Below are 22,480 nucleotides of genomic sequence, written 5' to 3'. Positions count from 1 at the left end.
TCATAGCTATGTTTCCCCCTGTTTCTAGGAAGCAGAAATAATGAGCAGAATTTATGATATCAGCTCATGCTGGCACTCGTCCCAGACCAAGATCTCTTTTCACTCTCAGATAAGGGCCCCAGCTCTACAGTTCCTACTTAGGCACAGTGATTTTTTTCTATAAATATGTTTAGGGGTACTCTCATTTTCCTTCTCATATTGAAATACTGCCCCTCAATTATGCCACACTCAGAGTCACAAAATGTTTAGGGGTATGCGTACCCCTGCGTATCCCCAGAAAAAAAGCACTGCTTAGGCACGAGTGTTTTTGGGTGGAAAGGTATAAAAGCACATACCGTCCATACAGTGGTACCTCTGGTTAAGAACTTAATTCGTTCCGGAGGTCCGTTCTTAACCTGAAACTGTTCTTAACCTGATGCACCACTTTAGCTAATGGGGCCTCCTGCTGCCGCCGTGCCGCCAGAGCACGATTTCTGTTCTCATCCTGAAGCAAAGTTCTTAACCTGAGGTACTATTTCTGGGTTAGCGGAGTCTGTAACCTGAAGCGTTTGTAACCTGAAGCGTTTGTAACCTGAAGCGTTTGTAACCCGAGGTACCACTGTACTTTTAATCTGTTAGCAGTCACTGCACAGTCTATCAGGGATGCTTCTCAGGTGACGTCCGGTGTGACCTCCATGGCAGCTTTCCCATGGCACCGGACTCCAGTCAGGGGTAATATGGGGGTAATTATCCCTGACGACCCCCCAGGGCTGGGGGGGACGCCTTCACCCAAGGGTCGTGCAATATCTGCCGTCCGCTACAATGGAATGTGTGGGCAGGGATGCTGGGTGCTTAGCACTGCACAAATTGAAACTTTCCAATCCCATCGCTATGAGCGGGAGTATCCCTGTTTTTCAACAAATACAGTGGTACCTCTACTTACGAATAACTCTACTTACGAATGTTTCTACTTACGAATGGAGCTCTGTCCGCCATCTTGGATGTGGTTTAGATAGGATTTTTTTCTACTTACGAATTTTTAGATAGGGTTGCTTCTGCTTACAATTTTTTTCTCCCAATGCATTCCTATGGGATTTGACTTACAAATTTTTTCGACTTACATATGTGCGTTCGGAACGCATTAAATTCGTAGGTAGAGGTACCACTGTACTTGAATTCAGACTTGGAAACAGGCGTGTTCTGGAAAGAAGGAGACAAAAAAAGGACCTGCTAAATAATTCAGTCACTGAGTGCCAAGGTTTTGATCCGGAAAGGACTTTTGTCGTTCTGCTATGGCATTTGTGAGGTGAGCGTCTCATTCTCTCTTACACTTGCTACTTCATGATCTGGCAAGCCTCACTGAGAAAGATTTAATTAATTAAACAGAATGCAAAAGGAACACTACAAAAACTTGAGAATTTGATGCTTTATGGTGCTGCCCTTTGTGGAAGGCTCTAATTAGAACTGGCAAGACATTATTAGATATGTTTTCTGCGTGGGGTGATAAAATGGCGTAAATGATGGCGCAGTAGGGAAAAAAGGGGGCCCTCCCAGGGGGGCTGAAAACAACCGATGGATTACAACTGGGGAATATTTCACTCAAGAAACTACATCTGTTTGAATGGACTTTTGTCGTACAGTATATGGATGAATATAAAAGTGAAGGTGAATCTTTGATCTTTGTAAGCTTCCCCTAGGCCCGGTGGGGGGCGGGGGAAGCAAAGCTTGGATTGTAGAGGAACCAAACTGGGAGGGACCTCTCGGTATCCCCTGTCCCTCACATCTCTGACACAAACAATTTCGAGCTGTGAAATATACCTTATGGAACTGCCTCCCACGGAAGACCCTTATTCAGATTGGAAAAACATCAGTTTGTTAAAATACTTGAAGGATTGTGTGTCTTAATTTTAATTAAACAAAGAAAAGACTGCCCAGAGTTCTGGAAGATAAGATGGTGGAATGAAAAGGGGCCCTCTGAGGGGAACTGCGCCGAAAATAATTGACGGACAACAACAGGAAGAGCAAAATTCCTCTTGCATGCTAATATATACAGTGGTACCTCGGTTTAAGAACAGTCCTGTTTATGAACTTTGCAAAACCTGAAGTAGTGTCTTGGTTTGCAAACTTTACCTCGGTCTAAGAACGGAATCCGAATGGTGGAAGGGCACCAGCAGCGGGAAGCCTCATTAGGGAAAGTGCACCTCAGTTTAAGAACGGTTTCAGTTTAAGAACAAACTTCCAGAACGGATTAAGTTCATAAACCAAGGTACCACTGTATATAGATTTGTTAAATATGATTGGAAGTCTCAAACCAGTGACTGTCAAGATAAGATAAAGGGTTAAGATCAGAACTATGATATTGGGAATAAACGAGAGAGAAAAAGCAGGAACAAGAAGCAAAAACTTTCTCCGACTGGCCAGAACATGGGAAGTCTTTTTAAAATATATAATTTGGAATGTATAATTGGCTTTATTATTTGTATTATGGTGTGGCAAGATTTGGCATTGTATCAATTGGAATATTATTAATGAAAAATTAATAAAAATCATTTATAAAAAGGGATTCTTCTTAGGAATTCTGGACATTTTGTCCAGGGGCCAAAGCAGTCAACATGGATTTTTAGATGTTTTTATATCACCTTTATGTGCACATGCTGAAACCAGACAATGACATTCTATAACCTTTGGGCAATTTGAGATATTTGACTCCCAATGTTCGAGTTACCAAGAAAGCTGGAAAGTGTCATGCAGCAAATATTGTTCTTTAAAAACAAAATCATGAATGGTTAGAATTCAAGCAAATCAACATCTTTATTTCAGTTTCTGAACTTTCAGATAACGATTGCAGATGTGACTGTATGTGATACTGATTTTGCTGCCTGATAACAAGGTAAAGCTGGATACCTTAGACAAGGGACGTCCAACTCCCAAGAGACTGTGATCTACTCTCAGTATAAAATAACTGGCAGCGATCTACCCATTGTCATTGGAGGGGGGGAGGCCAGAGTTGCTGAGCTTTTGGGGGGCAGAGTTGTTGAGCCTTTTTTAGAGGGGAAATAAAAATCGCAAAAAACTGCAGCACTGCAAATTGCACGCAACGTGAGAGCAAAAATTACTTTCGTTTTCCGCATTCCAAATAGTTCGCGGCAGCTGCAGCAACGGCACAGCGAGAGACTGCCATGGGCAGGGAGCTTGATTGAACGTGATTGACAAGGAGCCCGCGGTCTACCAGGATGACCCAGAATATCGACCTGTCAATCGCGATCGACCGGTTGGACATCCCTGCCTCAGACTTTCAAAAATGGTTCTGCTACCGGCAAAACAAATTGTATTTACAAATATTGAGAAGAAAAAGCACATGATTAATTTGATATGTTCAAAATGTGTACAGTGTGTCAAAGAAAATGCATGGAAGATATACTTGTGCTAACCTGAAGTTCAAGTATACCAGCTCAAGTCCTATGCAATATTGTCTCTTAGCACAGAGACCTGAAAACACATGAGGAAGCATACACTGTTTTGTTACAGCCAGTAATCTATGTTGTCATTGTGTGTCATCACAAATGCATCAGGGCTGTTTCAGATGACAGTGATGTGTTTGTTTTGCTAGTAAACTATTACTGGAAGTTTAATATGTCAGGGAAAGTAAGCATGAAAGTGACAAGCCATGGAACACAAGTCATTGACCTACGGCAAACTGCAAAGAAACCCAAAAGTATTGCTCAAAGTCTGTTAGCAGCCCATTCTGAATCTTGCTGTGACACTCTGGGACGCTGTCAAAGTAGTAAGGAAGGAACTCTGATTAAGACGTTGGAACGGCTGTCAAGCATAAGAATGAACGAAGGAAGCACTGAAGATGTTCTCAGTGAGGCTGTAACACTGGTTAGTAGCTGTTATCACCTTTTTCAGCCTGAAGTCCACATTCCCTTTCCGGGGCAGAGGCAAATGTAGGCAGACCAACAAATGTGAATTATACCTTTGTACAGTAGGCAGTTTTGACACACACTTGCACACCCCTAACTAGCCTGACTCCAGCCAAGCAAACACACACAAGGAGTGTGCAAAGTTGGACTAGTAAGAGGCATGGGTTAGGGCATGTCCCATGGGAGAGGTCTGAGGTTCCCCATCCCTGGTCACATTATTGCAGACATGTAAGCAACAAGTGTGGTGGCTGAAAACTTCAAACGCATAATTAGTAGGAATATTTTCACAGAATCGTAGAGTTGGAAGGGATCACGAGGATCATCTAATCCAAACCCCTGCAATGCAGGAATCTTTTTGCCCAACCCACATCCTTGAGGTTAAGAGTCTCATGCTCTACCAACAGCTATCCGTTCATGTGCACCAAAGCTTGCTTCACTATCACCACGTAACCATTGGGGAAATGTCAGACCTGCTCATTCCCAAGTCATGGTATGGTATTTATCTGCCAACTCTGATCCACCACCCAACTAAGCTTTGGTTGGACACACAAGGAGAAAACAAAATGTTCGGTTCCAATTGAATTCCCACTAAATGTATGTCCTGTTCCAAAACAGATGCTTGTTTTGTTTTGCTGTTGTTGTTTAGTTGTTTAGTCGTGTCCGACTCTTTATGACCCCATGGACCAGGGCACGCCAGGCACTCCTGTCTTCCACTGCCTCCCGCAGTTTGGTCAGACTCATGTTGGTAACTTTGAGAACACTGAGAACTTTGAGAACACTGTCCAACCATCTCGTCCTCTGTCGTCCCCTTCTCCTTGTGGCCTCAATCTTTCCCAACGTCAGGGTCTTTTCCAGGGAGTCTTCTCTTCTCATGAGGTGGCCAAAGTATTGGAGCCTCAGCTTCACTGAGTCCTTCCAGTGAGCACTCAGGGCTGATTTCCTTCAGAATGGATAGGTTTGATCTTCTTGCAGTCCATGGGACTCTCAAGAGTCTCCTCCAGCACCATAATTCAAAAGCATCAATTCTTCGGCGACCAGCCTTCTTTATGGTCCAGCTCTCACTTCCATACATCACTACTGTACTGGGAAAACCATAGCTTTAACTATACAGACCTTTGTCGGCAAGGTGATGTGTCTGCTTTTTAAGATGCTGTCTAGGTTTGTCATTGCTTTTCTCCCAAGAAGCAGGCGTCTTTTAATTTCGTGACTGCTGTCACCATCTGCGGTGATCATGGAACCCAAGTAAGTAAAATCTCTCACTGCCTCCAATTCTTCCCCTTCTATTTGCCAGGAGGTGATGGGATCAGTGGCCATGATCTTAGGTTTTTTTAATGTTGAGCTTCAGACCATATTTTGCGCTCTCTTCTTTCACCCTCATTAAAAGGTTCTTGAATTCCTCTTCACTTTCTGCCATCAAGGTTGTGTCATCAAATGTACAAATGCTAGAACTCATCAAATGTAACTATCATTCTGCTAAGCCTTGGAGGAACAACCCCTTCCCATCTCCCAAGTCTAGAGAAAGATGAGGGTCTACCTGACGTCACACTGAGTTTGTCGCACCAGATTTAATAATGTGCCCACCAATAGCAAGATGGGAAAGGCCCTTATACACCCTCAGTTCTTATTTTGTTATTGTATACAAAGAGTGGGCTGGATACATAACTTGGGACATTATCAACCTTTGTTGAGCCAGTGTGGTGTAGTGGTTAAGAGCAGTAGACTCGTAATCTGGGGGTCGCGTCTCCACTCCTCCACATGTAGCTGCTGGGTGACCTTGGGCTAGTCACATTTCTCTGAAATCTCTCAGCCCCACTCACCTCACAGAGTGTTTGTTGTGGGGGAGGAAGGGAAAGGAGGTTGTTAGCCAGTTTGAGACTCCTTAGGGTAGTGATAAAGCGGGATATCCAAACTCCTCCTCCTCCTCTTCTTCTTCTTTATTCTTCTGCTTGTATATGAGTGATTTTTGATTAGACCATTATCTGAACTTCCAAAAAAAATTTGGACTCATGCAACACTGCTGATAATCAGTTCCCTATTCTATTCTATCTACTAGAGGTGTTTGTCACCTGGAGATCTGCGTGCTTCTTCAGAGTTGGTCCAATAAAATGTTGCCTTATTTCTTGCATGTTTGCATTTAAAGCATTCCCAGTGTTTCCTCTGCATTTTTAAAAAGATGGAAGAAGGGACTTTGGCTTTTGGTGGGGAAGAGGGGGTGTCGCACATGCCTTTCCTAACATGCCCTACCTTCTGACTTGTAGAAGGCAAGCTCTGTTCCAAGAAATATGCTCCCATCTTGTATGCATCTTGGATTTATGTCAGACTTTCCGAAAATGAAAACAGTTATTTGGGGGTTTTTTCAGGGAGAAGAAAAAGTCATCAAGGCTGCATTCCACAATCATCCAGCTGAGCAAGGGTCTGTGAAAAATAAAACTGGAGAGGTAGGTGGTGATCCCTGTCCCATTACATCATTGCACAGAATGAAAATGCAAAAAAACAAAACCCTGCAACACAAAGGAAAAACAATGTGTCTATTGGGCAACAAGTTTTTCAGGTTTGTGCATTATTTCAAAAACCTGCAGTATCTGTTTGCTCAGAGGAAATAATACAGGGGAAAACATTTCCACAACATGAAAAGCTTTCCTCAATTTGGTTTTTTTATAATTTTATTATTCATTTTCAGCTTATACAAATATTTTGACAAGAAAAACAAAAACTTTACAAATCTAGTTTACCTTCCCTTCGAATTCCCTCCCTTCCTTTCTGTGGTTATTTATTTCATATATTTTTTATTACTGCATATCCAGTTCAAATATATTTACAAATTTTAAAGCCTTCCTCAATTCAGATCAGTTTCAGCTTTATTAAAACCTATTCTTTGCCTCCAGTCTAATTCCCCCTCACCTGGATGACTGTCTGCACAATCATTTAGGCTTCTTTAATTCTTCTCCTCTTCTCTCTGTTCCAAAGGGTGCTATTCAGATCATCAATCACCGGCTATGTGAGAAAATCAATCAGTTAAACAACCTGAAGCATCAGGTGGAGATGCGGAAACGCAGGCTCGAAGACCTACAGCTTCAGTATGGAGTTAAAACAAAAGAGATCACTGAAATGCAAGAAATGGAAGAACGGAATATAGAGGCAGCTAAGGTGAGTCAAATCTGAATCCTTTGGAAGGAGGTGGCTGAAAAGCTCCACCTTTGGTTCCCTCTCACTGGGCTAGAATCTACCTGTTGTTGTTGTTGTTGTTAAATTTGTATACCATCTTTTATCTGTAGATCTCAGGGTGGTTCACAATAGAAAATTGCAATATGTAAGATATAATACAAATACGTAATACATCAGGCTTTCTCAACCTCGGCCCTCCAGATGTTTTGAGACTACAGTTCCCAGCATCCCTGACCACTGGTCCTGCGAGCTAGGGATCATGGGAGTTGTAGGCCAAGAACATCTAGAGGGCCGAGGTTGAGGAAGCCTGCAATACATAATCTGTATAAATAAAAATCTACACGTTCGTTTGTTCATAACCTCAAATCTCTGAAAGCCCTTCACCGATTGCTTTGAAATTTTGACACAACGTTGCATTCTAATACGGGAGTGTTTTTATATAATTAGATTCTATAGATGTCACACCTGTGACAGGTAAAAACATGATTTTCTATTAAACAGCACCATCTGTTGGACATCAAAGCAACACACGCTATACTAAATGCGTGAGTGCGCAGAGGCTGCTGGGAGTGGCTGTCTGGTGGCTCCTCCGAGGGCAGGGGCTGGATCCTGCCCCTTCGCTCACCAGGACCCGCTGGGAGAACCGGCCAGCCCCCCACCCCAAGATGTGCATGCGGTGTGCAAGGGGGAGAGAGAGAGAGGTCGGGGTGCCGGGTGCTGTCATGCGGGAGGAAGATGACGTCACGTGGCGGGGGACCAGAGACGGGTGTCACGATGTCACATGGCTGGGGTGGGAAACGGGGACTCTGAGTGGGGATGGGGTGGGGGGATTTACCATAACGCGCGTGGGTGGGTGAGTCTTTTTTGGGGGGGGAATTAATGTCTGCAAAATGAAGGGGGACTCTGAAACTGGGGGGGAGGGGCATTCTATACTTTCAACAGACTGAACCACAGCAACGCGTGGCCGGGTGCAGCTAGTGCATAATAAAAATAAGAACAAACACAAATCATTGCTGCAATGCTGTTGAAACTTCTCTCTCTCTTTCTTTGAATGCTTGAAAAGGACTCTTGTCATGGGCACCTCACCTTTTATATTTCATCTCACCTTTTATATATGCAATCATTGATTGCATTCTGCAGAAGTTGGACTCCTGCAGGTATTGTTAGTTGTCGTATTCCAAGTGGAGTCTTTCCTTCTACCAGAGTCCTGGTTTTAACTAAAAAGAAAGCAGATCAATTGTCACAAAACTTGAGAAGAATGTTAAGTTCATTTGTGCCTGAAGGTGTCCTAGGTTCTCCTCTCTATTGTAACAGATTAGTGCAGTGGAGTGGGGAAGCCAAAATGCCTGGATTCCGTGAGTCCTCAGATCTCTTGAGAAGAAGAACTGATGGTTTTGCAAATGGCTCTCTCAGGTAACACAGAGAGCAAGTTCTTATCACAGGGGCTAGGTTGATGTGTCATATCTGCTCCTGCAGCTTCTCTCCCTGAGATGCAAGGATGAATTCAGGATCTCTCATGTTTGGTCTCTTTTGCTCTCTGATTGTTACTAATTGGTAATGTCAGGGGATTGTTGCAGCTACTCCCGAGTAAAGACGCTCCAGTCTGTTCTGTTTTTGAGGGTTTTATTGTGCATACTATTTACAGGGCAGAGATAGCAGAGATGACCTCCTAGTCACTCGCAGAATCCGGCAATGGCGCCTGTCTGCTTCAGGGCCAGCATAATAGCTTGGGCACCCCAAAACGCCTCCCTCTCACCCTACATTTGGGCGCACGCCTCAATTCGGGCGCCGGAAGCGGCTGTGCTCCCTCCTCCAGCTGTGGGCTAGGGCGGTGCAGGGGCTCTGATACCTCGCTGAGCGTTCCCTCCATTCCGCTTCCCTCCTCATTCCCCCCGCCTGACCCGCTGCTACCGCTCTCGCTGGGCGAAGTGCTGGTCAGCATGACGGGGGGAGGCTCCCTGTAGGGAGGCCCCTGACAGGTAAGGAAGAGGAAGAGGAGGAGGAGGAGGAAGAAGAAGAAGAAGAAGAAGAAGAAGAAGAAGAAGAAGAAGAAGAAGAAGAAGAAGAAGAAGAGTTTGGATTTGATATCCCGCTTTATCACTACCCTAAGGAGTCTCAAAGCGGCTAACATTCTCCTTTCCCTTCCTCCCCCACAACAAACACTCTGTGAAGTGAGGGAGGTTGAGAGACTTCAGAGAAGTGTGACTAGCCCAAGGTCACCCAGCAGCTGCATGTGGAGGAGCGGAGACGTGAACCTGGTTCACCAGATTATGAGTCTACCGCTCTTAACCACTACACCACACTGGCTCTCAGTGTGGAGGCATCAGTGTGATGTTTGCATGTCCTTGGCATGCTGAAGCTCTCTTTGGAAAAATACTTTTTCTTCCTAGAACCCACGACTGACAGTTCTTGGGGTTTGCGCCATTTTCTCATAATCATAGAACTGTAGAGTTGGAAGGGACCCTAAGGGCCATCTAGCATCTCTCAGTCTCCTCCAGACTAAACATGCCCAGCTCCTTCAACCATTCCTCATAAGGCTTGGTTTCCAAACCCTTTATCATCTTGGTTGACCTCCTCTGCACATTTTCCAGCTTGTCGATATCCTTCCTAAATTGTAGTGCCTAGAACTGGACTTGGTACTCAAGTGGAGTCTGACCAAGGCAGAATAGAGCATTGAAAATAGAAATAATAATAATAATAATAATACGTTAACTGACATTTATAGTGCAGGACATTTTAGATCTGGTTATCCTAAATCAGATGTCATCTAAGAATGGCAGCTTTCCTTCCAAGGCAAGCAGCAGCTGTGGGAGAGCAGGACTGATCTGTACCAGAACTAGAACAGGAATAAAGCACTGAATTTCTATCCCTCTCCTCCTAGGCTGCGGTAGCAATCTTGATGAGCCCCTCCTCCTCCTGTTGCTGCTCTTTATCAAAGAAAAAACAACCAGTTGCTAACATATAATGTAATGTGTAATTTGACTCCCCATTTCTTTCTGGCAGCTTATGTGAACACGCCGCAAGAGGGAGGCAAAGAACCACTGCATTATTTTCCTTAATTGTCCCCATTCTAGCTACTTAGCTGTAATGGAAAGCAGTGGGTTGCCCAATAGGCAGACTAAACACGTGCTTTGGGCATTAGCAAAACAGGGGAACAAAAACAAAAAACAACAACAAGAAGAAAATGTTTTTGGGAAGTATTAGACATTCAATATTAAAAAACAAAACAAAATTAAAAGATTCTGGGGATGCATTCAAGAAGAGATTAAAAAGATGTTCAAAATCTCTATACTGAAGAAAAGTCAGAGGCATATTTGCTGGGCATTTTAGGAAAAGATACCCCACAGGATAAGAAAATATTATTATTATATGCTACAGCTGCAGCCAAACTACCGTAGTCCTGGCAAAAAACTGGAAAGGAGGTACTATCCCCACAAAAAAAGACTGGTTAAATAAACTATGTGAATATATAGAACTGGCAAAGTTAACAGCTGCCATAAGACATCAGACAAATCAGAAATTAAGGAGCAAATGGCAATGTTTTGAAGACTATATGAAAAAAATTGGTCTAAAGATAACATGTTAATATGCATAGATTAAGTATGTACAGCTGAAATAGATAGAATTGATATATTAGGAATATCAGGGATAATATATGAAAGATGCAATGGTAAAAAGTCTGTAAAAATAAAGAATGTTGAGTTTTGGAGGAGGGAAGCCAGAGGGGGAATTTGTATATATGTTATTCTTTTCTTTTGCTTTTCTTTTATTTTTTATGTTAACTTTTATTTTGTGTGTGTGTGTATTTTTTAAAGCAAGAAAACCAATAATACCGTATTTTTCGCTCCATAAGACACACTTTTTCCCTCCCAAAAAGGAAGGGGGAAAGTCCCTGCGTCCTATGGAGCAAATGCCAGAGCCAGAGCCAACGCAGGAGCCAGAGCACAGCAGAAAACCGGCTCTCGGGCTGCTTCCGTGACAGCTTCCTTCCTTCCTTCCTTCCTTCCTTCCTTCCTTCCTTCCTTCCTTCCTTCCTTCCTTCCTTCCTTCCTTCCTTCCATCTTCCCCCCCCTCACCCCTTCCTTCCTTCCTTCCTTCCTTCCTTCCTTCCTTCCTTCCTTCCTTCCTTCCTTCCTTCCTTCTCTTTCTTTCACTCTCTCTCACCCCTTCTTTCTTTCCTTCCTTCTCTCTCTCTCCCCTCCCTCCCTTTCTCTCTCTCTCTCCTTCCTTCCTTCCTCCCTCCCTCCCTCTCCTTCTTTCTTTCTCTCTTTCACCCCTTCCTTCCCTCCTTCCAGGGCCGTCTTAAGCCTATCCAGCGCCATGGTTCAAAGATCCCTTTGCCCCCCCCCATTTCCCAAAGTTGCTGACCTTTGTGCTGTGTGAAGAAGTGCCTTTTCCACTTATCTCTGTCTTGAATCTCCCAATATTCAGCTTCGCAGGATGTCTGCGAGTTCGAGTGTTAGGTGAGAGAGGGAGGAAAACACTTTCCTCTACCCACTTTCCCCATGATTGTGTCACTTTTCTTGCGCCTTTTCCCCAAACCAAAAGAGCCCAAAACCTTTCCTCGTAGCGGAGTGGCTCCTCTGGCCCCTTTCCTCCCACCCACTACTATAATTGCAGCAATTTCTCGCTGCCCGCACGGTGGGCGCCTCCACTCTGCACCCCCTGAAGAGGCGCACGCCCCTCGGCCGAAGAAATTCTGGGACCAAAGGCAGCAGGCACGGGCTCCTTCCCCCACCATCACGTGGCACCTGTGGGGGCGGAGCGGCCTTGCAGAGCAGGCACCCGCAGCAGCCCCTGGGCTTGTCTCCCGCTCCCCGCCCTCCGGAGGTGAAACCAGCAGCATCGGCGGCCGCCTCCTCCTCCTCCATCCCAACCCCGGTGGCAGTGCCCCCTGGTGGCCAGGTGCCCTGGCGCATTGCACCACCCACCCCAGGCCTAGAGACGGCCCTGCCTCCTTCCTTCCCTCTCTTCCTCTCTCTCTCTCTCTCTCTCTTTCACCCCTCCCTTCCCTCCCTCCCTCCCTCCCTCCCTCTTCCAACTTGAATAAAATATTGGGGGGGCAGGTAAGCCCCACCTCACATACTGTATCAACCTTTCTCAATTGAGATCAGTTGCAGTGGTTCTCAACCTGTGGGTCCCCAGATGTTGCTGAACTACAACTCCCATCGCCCCTAGCTAGCAAGCCCAGAGCTCAGGGATGATGGGAGTTGAGGGATGATGGGAGTTGTAGTCCAACAACATCTGGGGACCCACAGGTTGAGAACCACTGCAATTGATCTCAAGACAAAGTACATGCACACTATATGAATGTCAGTGCCAATCGACATGGGGACGACGACGACGACTATTTAATGGGGGGCAAAGGCACTTAGGTCTCTAGGAATTGGCTGCTATGCCTATGACAATTCAAGAAAGCATTTTTTCTCTTGTTTTCCTCCTCTAAAAACTAGGCGTGTCCTATGGTCAGGTGCGTCTTATGGAGCGAAAAATACTGTGGGTTTTTTTTTTGTAAAAAGTAAAAAGCAAAACAAAAAAACGACCAATTGAAGTAGTCACCGCGGAGGGAAATCAGAAGTTGGTTAGACTTACACTCCACTACACACCTTCCCTCATGTTTCTGTTCTCTATTACTGATCCCCACCTAACTAGGAGGCATCCTACTAATGTAGTTCAAAATAATGCAAGGAAATCAGATCCTGTCTTCTGGTGCAATATCTCTATATTTTGATTTCTTTTGTTTTGAAATTTTGTTTTACGGTTTACTATTGATTTTATTTTGAATGACATATGGGGGGCTTGGAGCCTCCTAAGGTCTTGATTCTGTCTTGGAAATGGAGCTGCCCGAAACTGAGAAATTGCCGTACATGCCCTATTCTCAGATGAGGACATCAAGGCAGAGAGAAGGGGAAAGGAGTAGCTCCCTGAGATACTGAGGACAAAAGCTCAGTGCCTGAGCTCCCAAGCCTTAATTCATCCACCAGACCTCTTTACTGCTCCTGTTAGTGATATGATAGGGATGCTCTTCCACTGATATGAATGATTTCTGAACTTGAATATACAGGCAGGAGCTACACTGATACACACCTTCACAAACCCATGAACAAAGTATGTATCTGCCACCCTGTGATTAATATACTCAGTACATTTTGGCTGTGAATGAGCAAGAGCTCTCAGGTTCGATTCCTGGCATTATCTGACACAAGAGGTCTTTGGATAACAAGGCTGTAGACCCTCTGCAATTCAGAGCAGACAGTACTGGGGTACAAAACAGTTGTCTGGGTTGGCATGGGAGCTTCACATGTTCATATGAAGGTTCAAATCAAAGCTTAGCATGTCCTGCAGCTAACTGTATGTGCACATGTGTGGGATGTTTTTATCTACAAGAGGAAAATTGTGTGGTACAGTGGTGCCTCACAAGACGAATTTAATTCGTTCCACGAGTCAATTCGTTTTGCGAAAAATTCGTCTTGCGAATCACAGTTTTCCATAGGAATGCATTGAAATTTCTTGTTTTGCCCATAGGAACGCATTAATTAAATTTCAATGCATTCCCATGGGAAACCGCGATTTGCAAGACGAATTTTTCGCAAAACGAATTCGTCTTGCGAGTCACCATCAGATCGCAAGACACATTCGTCTTGCAAAAAATTCGTCTTGCAGGGCATTCGTCTTGCAAGGTACCACTGTAGCTTCAAAAAATAAGCATTCTTGAAAATGTAGGCAAACGTCCTCTATCAGATGCAATTATTGTAATATATTAACCGTGTGCAAATGCACGAATGTGTTATCAGATTGAAGTATTGAAAGGATTATTTTATTAGATGGTAAGAGCACATAACTTGGTTGCTGTATAATGACACAACATCGCTGTGCTCTAATTTTTCAAATACTAGAGTATCTTTGTTTAAACACCCGTAGGTACTTATATTGGTGTTTGATAGCTTTCTAAGAGATACTGGTTTCTCAATATCTCATTATTTTTCTAAGAGAGAGATTCAAGCACTGTTTTGCACATCCAGTTATACAAAACCTAATGCTTAGCACAGGCATCCCCAAACTTCGGCCCTCCAGATGTTTTGGACTACAATTCCCATCATCCCTGACCACTGGTCCTGTTAGCTAGGGATCATGGGAGTTGTAGGCCAAAACATCTGGAGGGCCGCAGTTTGGGGATGCCTGGCTTAGCACCTACTGTACCCAGTGCTTTGTTTGTTTAAAAATGTTTAGGCGTACTCTCATTTTGACTCAATAAAATCACCATTTTAATAGTTTGCATCAGGAAAAATAAATACAGTAAATGGGGACAAAAGTACAAAGATTCACAAAATATTTTAGGGTATGCGTCCCCCTGCATCCCCCCAGAAAAAGCACTGACTGTAGCTAAACCAATTGAAAAACAAACAGTTGCAACCAGCCGATCACAGGAATCTGAATAAAGGTATCACCCAAATTTGCAATATCTACCACTTGTATAACAAGCAGAAGAGATTCTTGGATCTTGCCTCAGAAATTGGGGGTTTCTAACGTATTCCGATTACTTAAATAAAACTTGTTTGAGTACAGGAAGTAGGATGGTGGTGGTCGTATTCAACCAAGTTCTTGTTCCCTCGATCCTGTCTGTGCATGAATGTTATTAGAGGAGAAGACCCCCACATGCCAAACATGGCTTTTCTCACCCACCACCCATCCTGCCAGATCCTGAGGTCTTGTGCTGGGGACTATGCTCCACTTGCTGGCTGAACTATACCAGCATTTTGTTTTCCCTTCCAAGCTGGCAATGTGCCAGGTCCATTTTTCCCCTTGTTATGTCACCATGGAGCAATCACCATGTTTGCTCACCTTGAAGATTCCCTACAAGTCAATGACGTCATTGTAAAAAAAAATTCCACTGACTCATAAAGCACGTAGGATGGTTGTCAGTCTACCGTGTGCAATCTGAAGGGCGTGGGAATGGAAAGATTAGACCAGGCACCCCCAAACTTCGGCCCTCCAGATGTTTTGGACTACAATTCCCATCTTCCCCGACCGCTGGTCCTGTTAGCTAGGGATCATGGGAGTTGTAGGCCAAAACATCTGGAGGGCCGCAGTTTGGGGATGCCTGGATTAAACTATACACCCTGGAAGTTGCCTGCATCCCTGAAGCTGTAATTTGGGGAAAGGACATCTTTGAACTAGATGGGGTTTTGGAGACTCTTCATCCCTACTGGCTGCTAGCTCAGGTTGCTGTTCTTTATATCCAGACACTGCGGACGCTGGAGAACCGACTGGAAAAGGCCCGATTCAAGACTGATGAGGCCCAACGCATCACCGGCATGTACCAGAAGTTAAAATCGCACATGCAGGTGAGACACAGACACATTCTAAGATAGGGGTGGGGAACCTTTTCCAGCCCAAGAACCAAGTTTCTTCATCAGTAATGTTCCGGGGGGCTAAATGGCAGGTATGGGTGGACCAGAGCTTCTTATGCAATCCATCCACCTGCACATTTGCCTCCTGCCCATCCAAAGGACAGGTAGGTAGGTAGGTTAGATAGACTGTACTTGCCCACGGTCACAAAGTAAGCTTCGTGGCTGAGTGGGGATTTGAACCCTGATCTCCCAGGTCCTATTTGCGCTGAGTTAAGTGGGTTAGGAGCCACTGAGGGAGTTATGTGTCTTCAATGATTTGTGTTCTGCAAAGATTAATGCGGCATCAAGGCTGTTTGCTCCACAACCACCCTGGAATGCTTCATCCCTTTTCTAGGAGCAGAGCCTGCACTTCCAGAACAAGCTGGATGCCATGGAAGCTGAGATCTTACGCCTGCGCAATGAGCTTAAGGACCTGGAGAGCGTGCACACGGAAGCCCAACTTGCTCGTGATACAACCAGGGTAGGGAGTCAGCACAGTGTTGGATACAGGATGAAGTAGCAGTTATGGTTTGTGGCTACTGTGTGGTGAGGAGCAATACAGTCGTACCTTCAGGGCCGTCTTAAGCGCCCCTGGCGCCGTGGAGCGACGGATCCCTCTGGCACCCCCCCGCCCCGTTTCCCAGCGCGGTGGGCGGGCGGGCGCAGCGCGCAGCGTGGCTGCCACAGGCGCTGCTGCGCTGCGCCGCGGCGGACGGGCAAGCACAGCGCGGTTGTCGAACCGGCAGACCGGGCGGGCGCAGCTTGCGGCGCCCTCCTGGCGGGCCGGCGACGTGGTGCCCTGCGTCACCGGGGGTCTACCTAGAGCCGGCCCTGTGTACCTTGGTTCTTGAACAGAACCTGTTTCAGTAGTCCGTTTGACTCCCCAAACCATTCAAAAACCACGGCACGGCTTCTGATTGGCTGCAGGAGCTTCCTGCACTCAATCGGAAGCCACGTCAGATGTTCAGCTTTCAAGAAAAGTTTGCAAACCGGAACACTTCCGGATTTGCAGCAATCGGGAGCCAAAACGTTTGAGTCACAAGGCGTTCAAGAAGCAAGGTATGGTTGTATATGCATGTTGAACCAGTATAATAATTAAATAATACAAGACCTCCCACTGTAAGGAGATTCTCACTAGGGGCTGCATGTTTGCAGTTATAATTAATTTTATTTCACACATATTCTTCATTTCACATATTTTATTCCGATCTTAAGAGTCATACTTTCAAGTAACTTGGGGTTTGTTCTGGAGACTTTTAAGGCTTTTTAAGCAAACATATTAGCCTAGAACTCTTATTTAAAACAAATAAAATAAGAGTCGGGTGCCATTGGATTAACCACACAACTCTAATTATGATCTAGTGTTGAGTAGGTTAGGAGAGAGCACCAGGAAGTGGTCCTCAGGGAACATCACAATCCAGAGCTCCCCAAGATTACCACGTCAGTGGGTGTATTGGTCTGTCCAAAAACAGGCCTAAGAGGTGCAGAGATGTTCACAGGGCATCCTATTTAGAGATTACAAGGACAGGACAGTAGCTCACCTTCTCTTCCCGCCAAAATGCAGGCAGAGCTCCTGAACCAAGAAGATGTCATCTACCGAGAACGGAAAGTTCGTGATAAGAAGATGAAGGATCTGAAGAAGCTGACTGAGGAAAAGAGAGCGCAGAATGAGCGTACAGACAGGCGGGTACTGTAGGATTTTTCTTCTCTCCATTACGTGACTGACACTCCCCAGGTCTGTCCCATCTTTAGACTGACTATTGGCCAAAATGATATTTTGCCTGTCAGATAGTGTCACAGGGTGTGCGTTGCGACTACTCTAGAGTAACGACGCTGCACGTTCTGGCCTTTTCATGCTTTTATTATGTGCAGTCTATTTACAGTGTTAGAGCTATACAGGATACATCTGTCTAGTCCGAACCAGAACCCTGGAATGGTGCGCTCCGCGTTTTCTTCCAGCATAAGAGTCTGGGCACGCCAAATCGCCTTCTGCGTTTTCTCCTGCGTATTTCCGGAACCGGAGGCAAAAAGGGCCTCCTTTCCCTGTTTTCCTTCTCCCCCTTTTCCACCTCGCTCTCTTCCTCTCCCACGTGCAGCAGGGGCTCTCCTATGCTGCCAGAGCCCCGTCTCCTCCTTCCTCTTTCCTCACTTGACTTTCCCCTCCCCGCTGGCACTACTGCTGGTGGAGGAGCTGCTCCTCAGGATGGGAGGGGGCTCTCTGTACGTTTTGCCCCTTACAGATAGCTTCTGCTTTTCCTGGTGCTAACAGCAAGAACTTACCGTAAATCTCAGAAGTGGACTAAAGATCACAAATGTCTGAAATGGGCAAGCAGCCACTCTCTGACTCTGAACAGGCCTGAATGTGCTTTAAATCTTCTGTAACGAGAAAAACGCGGGTGGCGCTGTGGGTTAAACCACTGAGCCTAGGACAGGCACCCCCAAACTTCCAGATGTTTTGGACTACAATTCCCATCATCCCTGACAACTGGTCCTCTTAGCTAGGGATCTTGGGAGTTGTAGGCCAAAACATCTGGAGGGCTGCAGTTTGGGGATGCCTGGCCTAGGGCTTGCTGATCAGAAGGTCGGCGGTTCGAATCCCCGTGACGGGGTGAGCTCCCGTTGCTTGGTCCCAGCTCCTGCCAACCTAACAGTTCGAAAGCACGTCAAAAGTGCAAGTAGATAAATAGGTACCTACATGGCGTTTCCATGTGCTGCTCTGGTTCGCCAGAAGCGGCTTTGTCATGCTGGCCACATGAACTGGAAGCTGTACGCCGGCTCCCTTGGCCAATAACGTGAGATGAGCGCCGCAACCTCAGAGTCGGTCACGACTGGACCTAATGGTCAGGGGTCCCTTTACCTTTACCTAACGGGAAAAGAGGAGTTAGGTCTTATTACTATAAATCTGCCCCCGCTAGCCAATTCTGTGGTTTTGCTGCATCTGTGTGAAAATACAGAAATCATAACACTGTCTGTGAACTGTCAGTGGGATTCTATAGCAAAATTTAAAAAATCTGACATCAGTCCTATTTAGCTTTAACAGGACAATAACAAAAGGGATTTTAACCCAGGACTGGTGAACTTTGTGGCTTGCCAGATGTTACTGTATTACAATTTGTATCGTCCCATGCTGGCTGGGGCTGATGATAGTTAAATAAATAAAAAAAGTTTCTTGCGAAGAGGCTCCGTGGGTGATTTTTCTGAGCACCCGGTTGATCTCTGCATCCAGTTAAGAAATAATTAGTTTATGTAGCAGCTGAGCAATAATATCCTCCTTTATGAAGTGTGGCTGCTTTGTTTATTCCCTCTTATGAAAGGCTTTAATCAGGGTGTCCTGACTAATCTGAGGGTGGGCTAATGTGGATGTGACCAGTGATTTAGAACAGGCATGTCCAACAGGTAGATCGTGATCTACCAGTAGATCACTGGACGTCTGTGATAGATCACCGGTAGATCAGTGGCTCCCCCCCCCCAAGAAGCTAAAAAACTTTGTCTCCCCTAAAAAAACTCAACACCTTTGTCCTGTACCCCTAAAATGACCTGAACCACCAAAACCAGGGCTTTCCTTCCTAAAAAAAAGCTTAATGTCGCTTTCCTCCTTCCTAAAGAAGCTCAACAACTTTTACGTGAACCCCAAAAACAGGGCTTTCCTGCCTAAAAACACCCCAACAACTTTGACCTGAACCCCCCAAAGGGGGTAGATCACTGCCAGTTTTTAACTCTGTGAGTAGATCGCAGTCTCTTGGAAGTTGGCCACCCCTGATTTAGAAGATCCTGCCAGGGGAAAGAGCAGGATAAGATTATCTTGAAGATGTGTGCCTTGATTACCCAGAGGCCCTTTCACATACTGCCACCTGGACTGCGTTCCAAGGGAGTTCTCGGGCCCTTTTTTATTTAACATCTCATTGGCTGGGTGATCTCATTTATCCTCCAGGGAAGGTGATCAAAGGTCTTCTGGTCGCCACCAGCTGTCCAGGGCCTTGACACAATTGTAAAGGGGAGAGGCAGTAAAGGAGGGCAAATCATTAAACAGATGAAAACATTGGCAGGATTATTGTAATAACCTGAAGGTCGGCAGTTCGAATCCCCGCGACGGGGTGAGTTCCTGTTGCTCAATCCCTGCTCCTGCCAACCTAACAGTTTGAAAGTACATCAAAGTGCAAGTAGATAAATAGGTACCACTCCAGCAGGAAGGTAAACGGCGTTTCCGTGTGCTGCTCTGCTTCGCCAGAAGCTGTACACCGGCTCCCTCGGCCTTTAGAGCGAGATGAGCGCCACAACCCCAGAGTCGTCCATGACTGGACCTAATGGTCAGGGGTCCCTTTACCTTTATATTTAAAGAAGATGAGTAAATGAGAAAATTAAGTTAATTTGGATATGCAGAAGATATTGAAAACAAAATTAAGATATTGAAAACAATATCTTATCAAAATTAAGATATTGAAAACAAATTTAAGGAACCGCAGAAAGAGGGGGAAGGAAGTCAAGTTTTGAAATGTCAAAATGATTGTAAAATTAGTGAAATGTATAAACTTGAAAAGTATAAACAAACAAACAAAGGGAAAAAAGAAGGGGAAATGGGGGGGGGATAGAAAGAAATCTAGTCAGTTCAGCATACAATAAAATGAGGCAGGAGAGGAATTAAAAGCAAATCAACAATCAACTGGCAAGGCCTTAGCATAACAGAAGCCATTTTGGGATTGTTTGTTGGGCTACGTGTACTGTACCTTGTCCACATGCATGCACTCTATTTGTTTCAAGCAGTCTCAGAAGGATCGTTTGCCATTTGGAAGTGAGGACGTACTCAAGGAGCCCCAGGCCAAGAAAGCAACTATCCTGAAAAGCAAACAAGCCATGTTCACTGCAGCAGAGGCCTTTGAGAAGATCCGAGTAGCCACTGGCGTCACAAATGCAAATGTAAGAACTTTGCCCGCTGCTGCCTCCTCCCAGACTCCTTCCTTAGCTGAGAGAGGGCAACATTAGATCAGCCACCCTCCCAGTCCCTTTCAAGACTTAAGATGCTTATTATTTCTAGCTCCCCAGTCTGAGATTAATCCAGTCAACAGCATTAGTTGTTTTGGTGCGGATCAGGTCGGACCTGAGGCTGCTCTAAATGTGTTTGACCTGCCTCACATTCACTGGCAACGTATTCAGGAAGCCCAGCCAGTGTTCCGACACTGTCAGGGTTTGCACCCCAAGATTCAGAACGAGAAATAGGCAGCTTGTTGTGAGGCGGTGGGGTCGCTGTGGTTAAACCACTGAGCCCAGGGCTTGCTGATCAGAAGGTTGGCGGTTCGAATCCCTGTGATGGGGTGAGCTCCCGTTGCTTGGTCCCAGCTCCTGCCAACCTAGCAGTTCGAAAGCACGTCAAAATGCAAGTAGATAAATAGGGACCGCTACAGCGGGAAGGTAAACGGCGTTTCCATGTGCTGCTCTGGTTTGCCAGAAGCGGCTTTGTCATGCTGGCCACATGACCTGGAAGCTATACGCCGGCTCCCTCGGCCAATAATGCGAGATGAGCGCGCAACCCCAGAGTCGGTCACGACTGGACCTAATGGTCAGGGGTCCCTTTGCCTTTACCTTTAATTTGCAAAGTAACCCAAATTTAATTTGCAAAGTAGCCCAAATTCAACCTCTAGCTTGTCCAATGAAGCAGAAACAAAGCAAGTGCAGGACACGCCACCGTGCAATTACTGCTTAATTTTCTTTCAAAAAGAAGGAGTTCCTGGGGGGTGGGGGGGTGACGCTGTTAATTTTGTTGCCCCCAGACGAACTGCAAACAGAAGTGAATTTAGCCGCCCTTCTCAGATTGGAAGAACAGCTTCCTGGCTACTACTCTCCCTTCTTTCAGGCAGAGGACCAAATAATAAAACTCAGAATTGATCTGCATCTTTTCTCGCCCCCATTTCGCAGCAGCTCCAGCACATCCCATGACTGTTCCCTGCTGATATGCAGTTGACGCCACAAGTCCAATTGTTGCTCGGGGCACTAGTTATTCATGTGTGACGGCAAAACATTCTCTGCTCTCCATGTACCAGCTGCTGCCAGCCAATCAAAACTTAGTTATCCTTAGTTATCGCAGGCTGTGCTCTTATGCCATTCTGGGCAAATTCCATTCATAAATTTATTCCTTGCCCTTAGTTGATTTTTCTCATGACCTTGGCCTCTACTTAAATATTCCAAAGACGCCCTGGTTAAAAAAAGAGGGGGGGGGAAGCATTTCTAGGAAAACCGGATGTCCATCCCCATTCAGGTCTTCCACACTGTGAACCCAACAGGAATGCTGCTGTGCCCGTAGGAGGCTCAGGCTTGCAGCCAAGCTATCTATGCACAATCAATTGTTGCTTTTTGGCAGGAGCCAGACCTGCAGACAGCCACCCACTGACGTAGTTTAGAGGCACTTGTGCTGCAGGTTCCTGGGGGGCAAAAGGCCAAGGACATGGAATCTGGATCTTTTCCAGTAAAGCTGAGGCATTGGAGAGGATGTGCTTGTGGCAGGGCTGGATTAATTGAGCCCATAAAGCCTGGCATGTTGATGAAAATCATTGGATGCCCCTCCTGTTGTCTGCTCCATCTGGAAAATTTTGTTGTTGTTTTTTTAAAAGTAATTTTTATTCATTTTCCATTAATAACAAGAAAAAAGAAATAGCATAAAAAAACAAAAAAGAAAAATTAAAAAAGAAAAAGAAAAAAGAAAAATACACACAAAAAAGAAAAATCTCTTAATTCTAACCATTACCATAAATCTTTAGACTTCCCCTGTTCCCTCCCCTTCTGGGTTCCCTATTAATTATCCTTACAGCAGTTTTCATAATTATTTTCATACGTCATATATCCATTTACATATTCCCAATTTTACTACCTTATACATATGATTATATATTTGTTTAATCAATTTCTATTCATTCCAAATCCTCACCTTAATTAAAATCTAATTCATCATAATTATATATCATACTTCTTCTCTTAACTTATTATTTTTTATCAGGAATGCAATATATTTTGAATCATAAATAATCTATCTTA

General features: G+C 45.1%; 1 protein-coding gene across 3 annotated transcripts in view; it reads left to right on the top strand.

Moving 5' to 3' along the window:
* The window catches only part of ODAD3 (outer dynein arm docking complex subunit 3), a 32,581-nt gene that overhangs the window by 4,684 nt on the left and 5,417 nt on the right, over positions 1-22,480 (top strand). For 2 of the 3 annotated variants that reach the window (XM_035140837.2, XM_060269004.1), the window contains exons 1-7: positions 5-3,861; positions 6,263-6,340; positions 6,870-7,049; positions 15,311-15,412; positions 15,813-15,938; positions 17,022-17,144; positions 20,219-20,371. In XM_035140837.2, coding sequence (XP_034996728.2) covers positions 3,613-3,861; positions 6,263-6,340; positions 6,870-7,049; positions 15,311-15,412; positions 15,813-15,938; positions 17,022-17,144; positions 20,219-20,371 — 1,011 coding nt within the window. In that variant the 5' untranslated portion in view covers positions 5-3,612. Of the gene's footprint in view, positions 1-4; positions 3,862-6,262; positions 6,341-6,869; positions 7,050-15,310; positions 15,413-15,812; positions 15,939-17,021; positions 17,145-20,218; positions 20,372-22,480 lie in introns of those variants that run through there. The other variant, XM_035140838.2, reaches the window with a different exon arrangement.

This window comes from Zootoca vivipara, chromosome 16, assembly GCF_963506605.1.
Source record: "Zootoca vivipara chromosome 16, rZooViv1.1, whole genome shotgun sequence".
NCBI classification, from domain to species: Eukaryota; Metazoa; Chordata; class Lepidosauria; order Squamata; family Lacertidae; genus Zootoca; species Zootoca vivipara.
The sequence above is the reverse complement of the archived record's forward strand: the minus strand, read 5'-3'. Positions and strand labels throughout refer to the sequence as shown.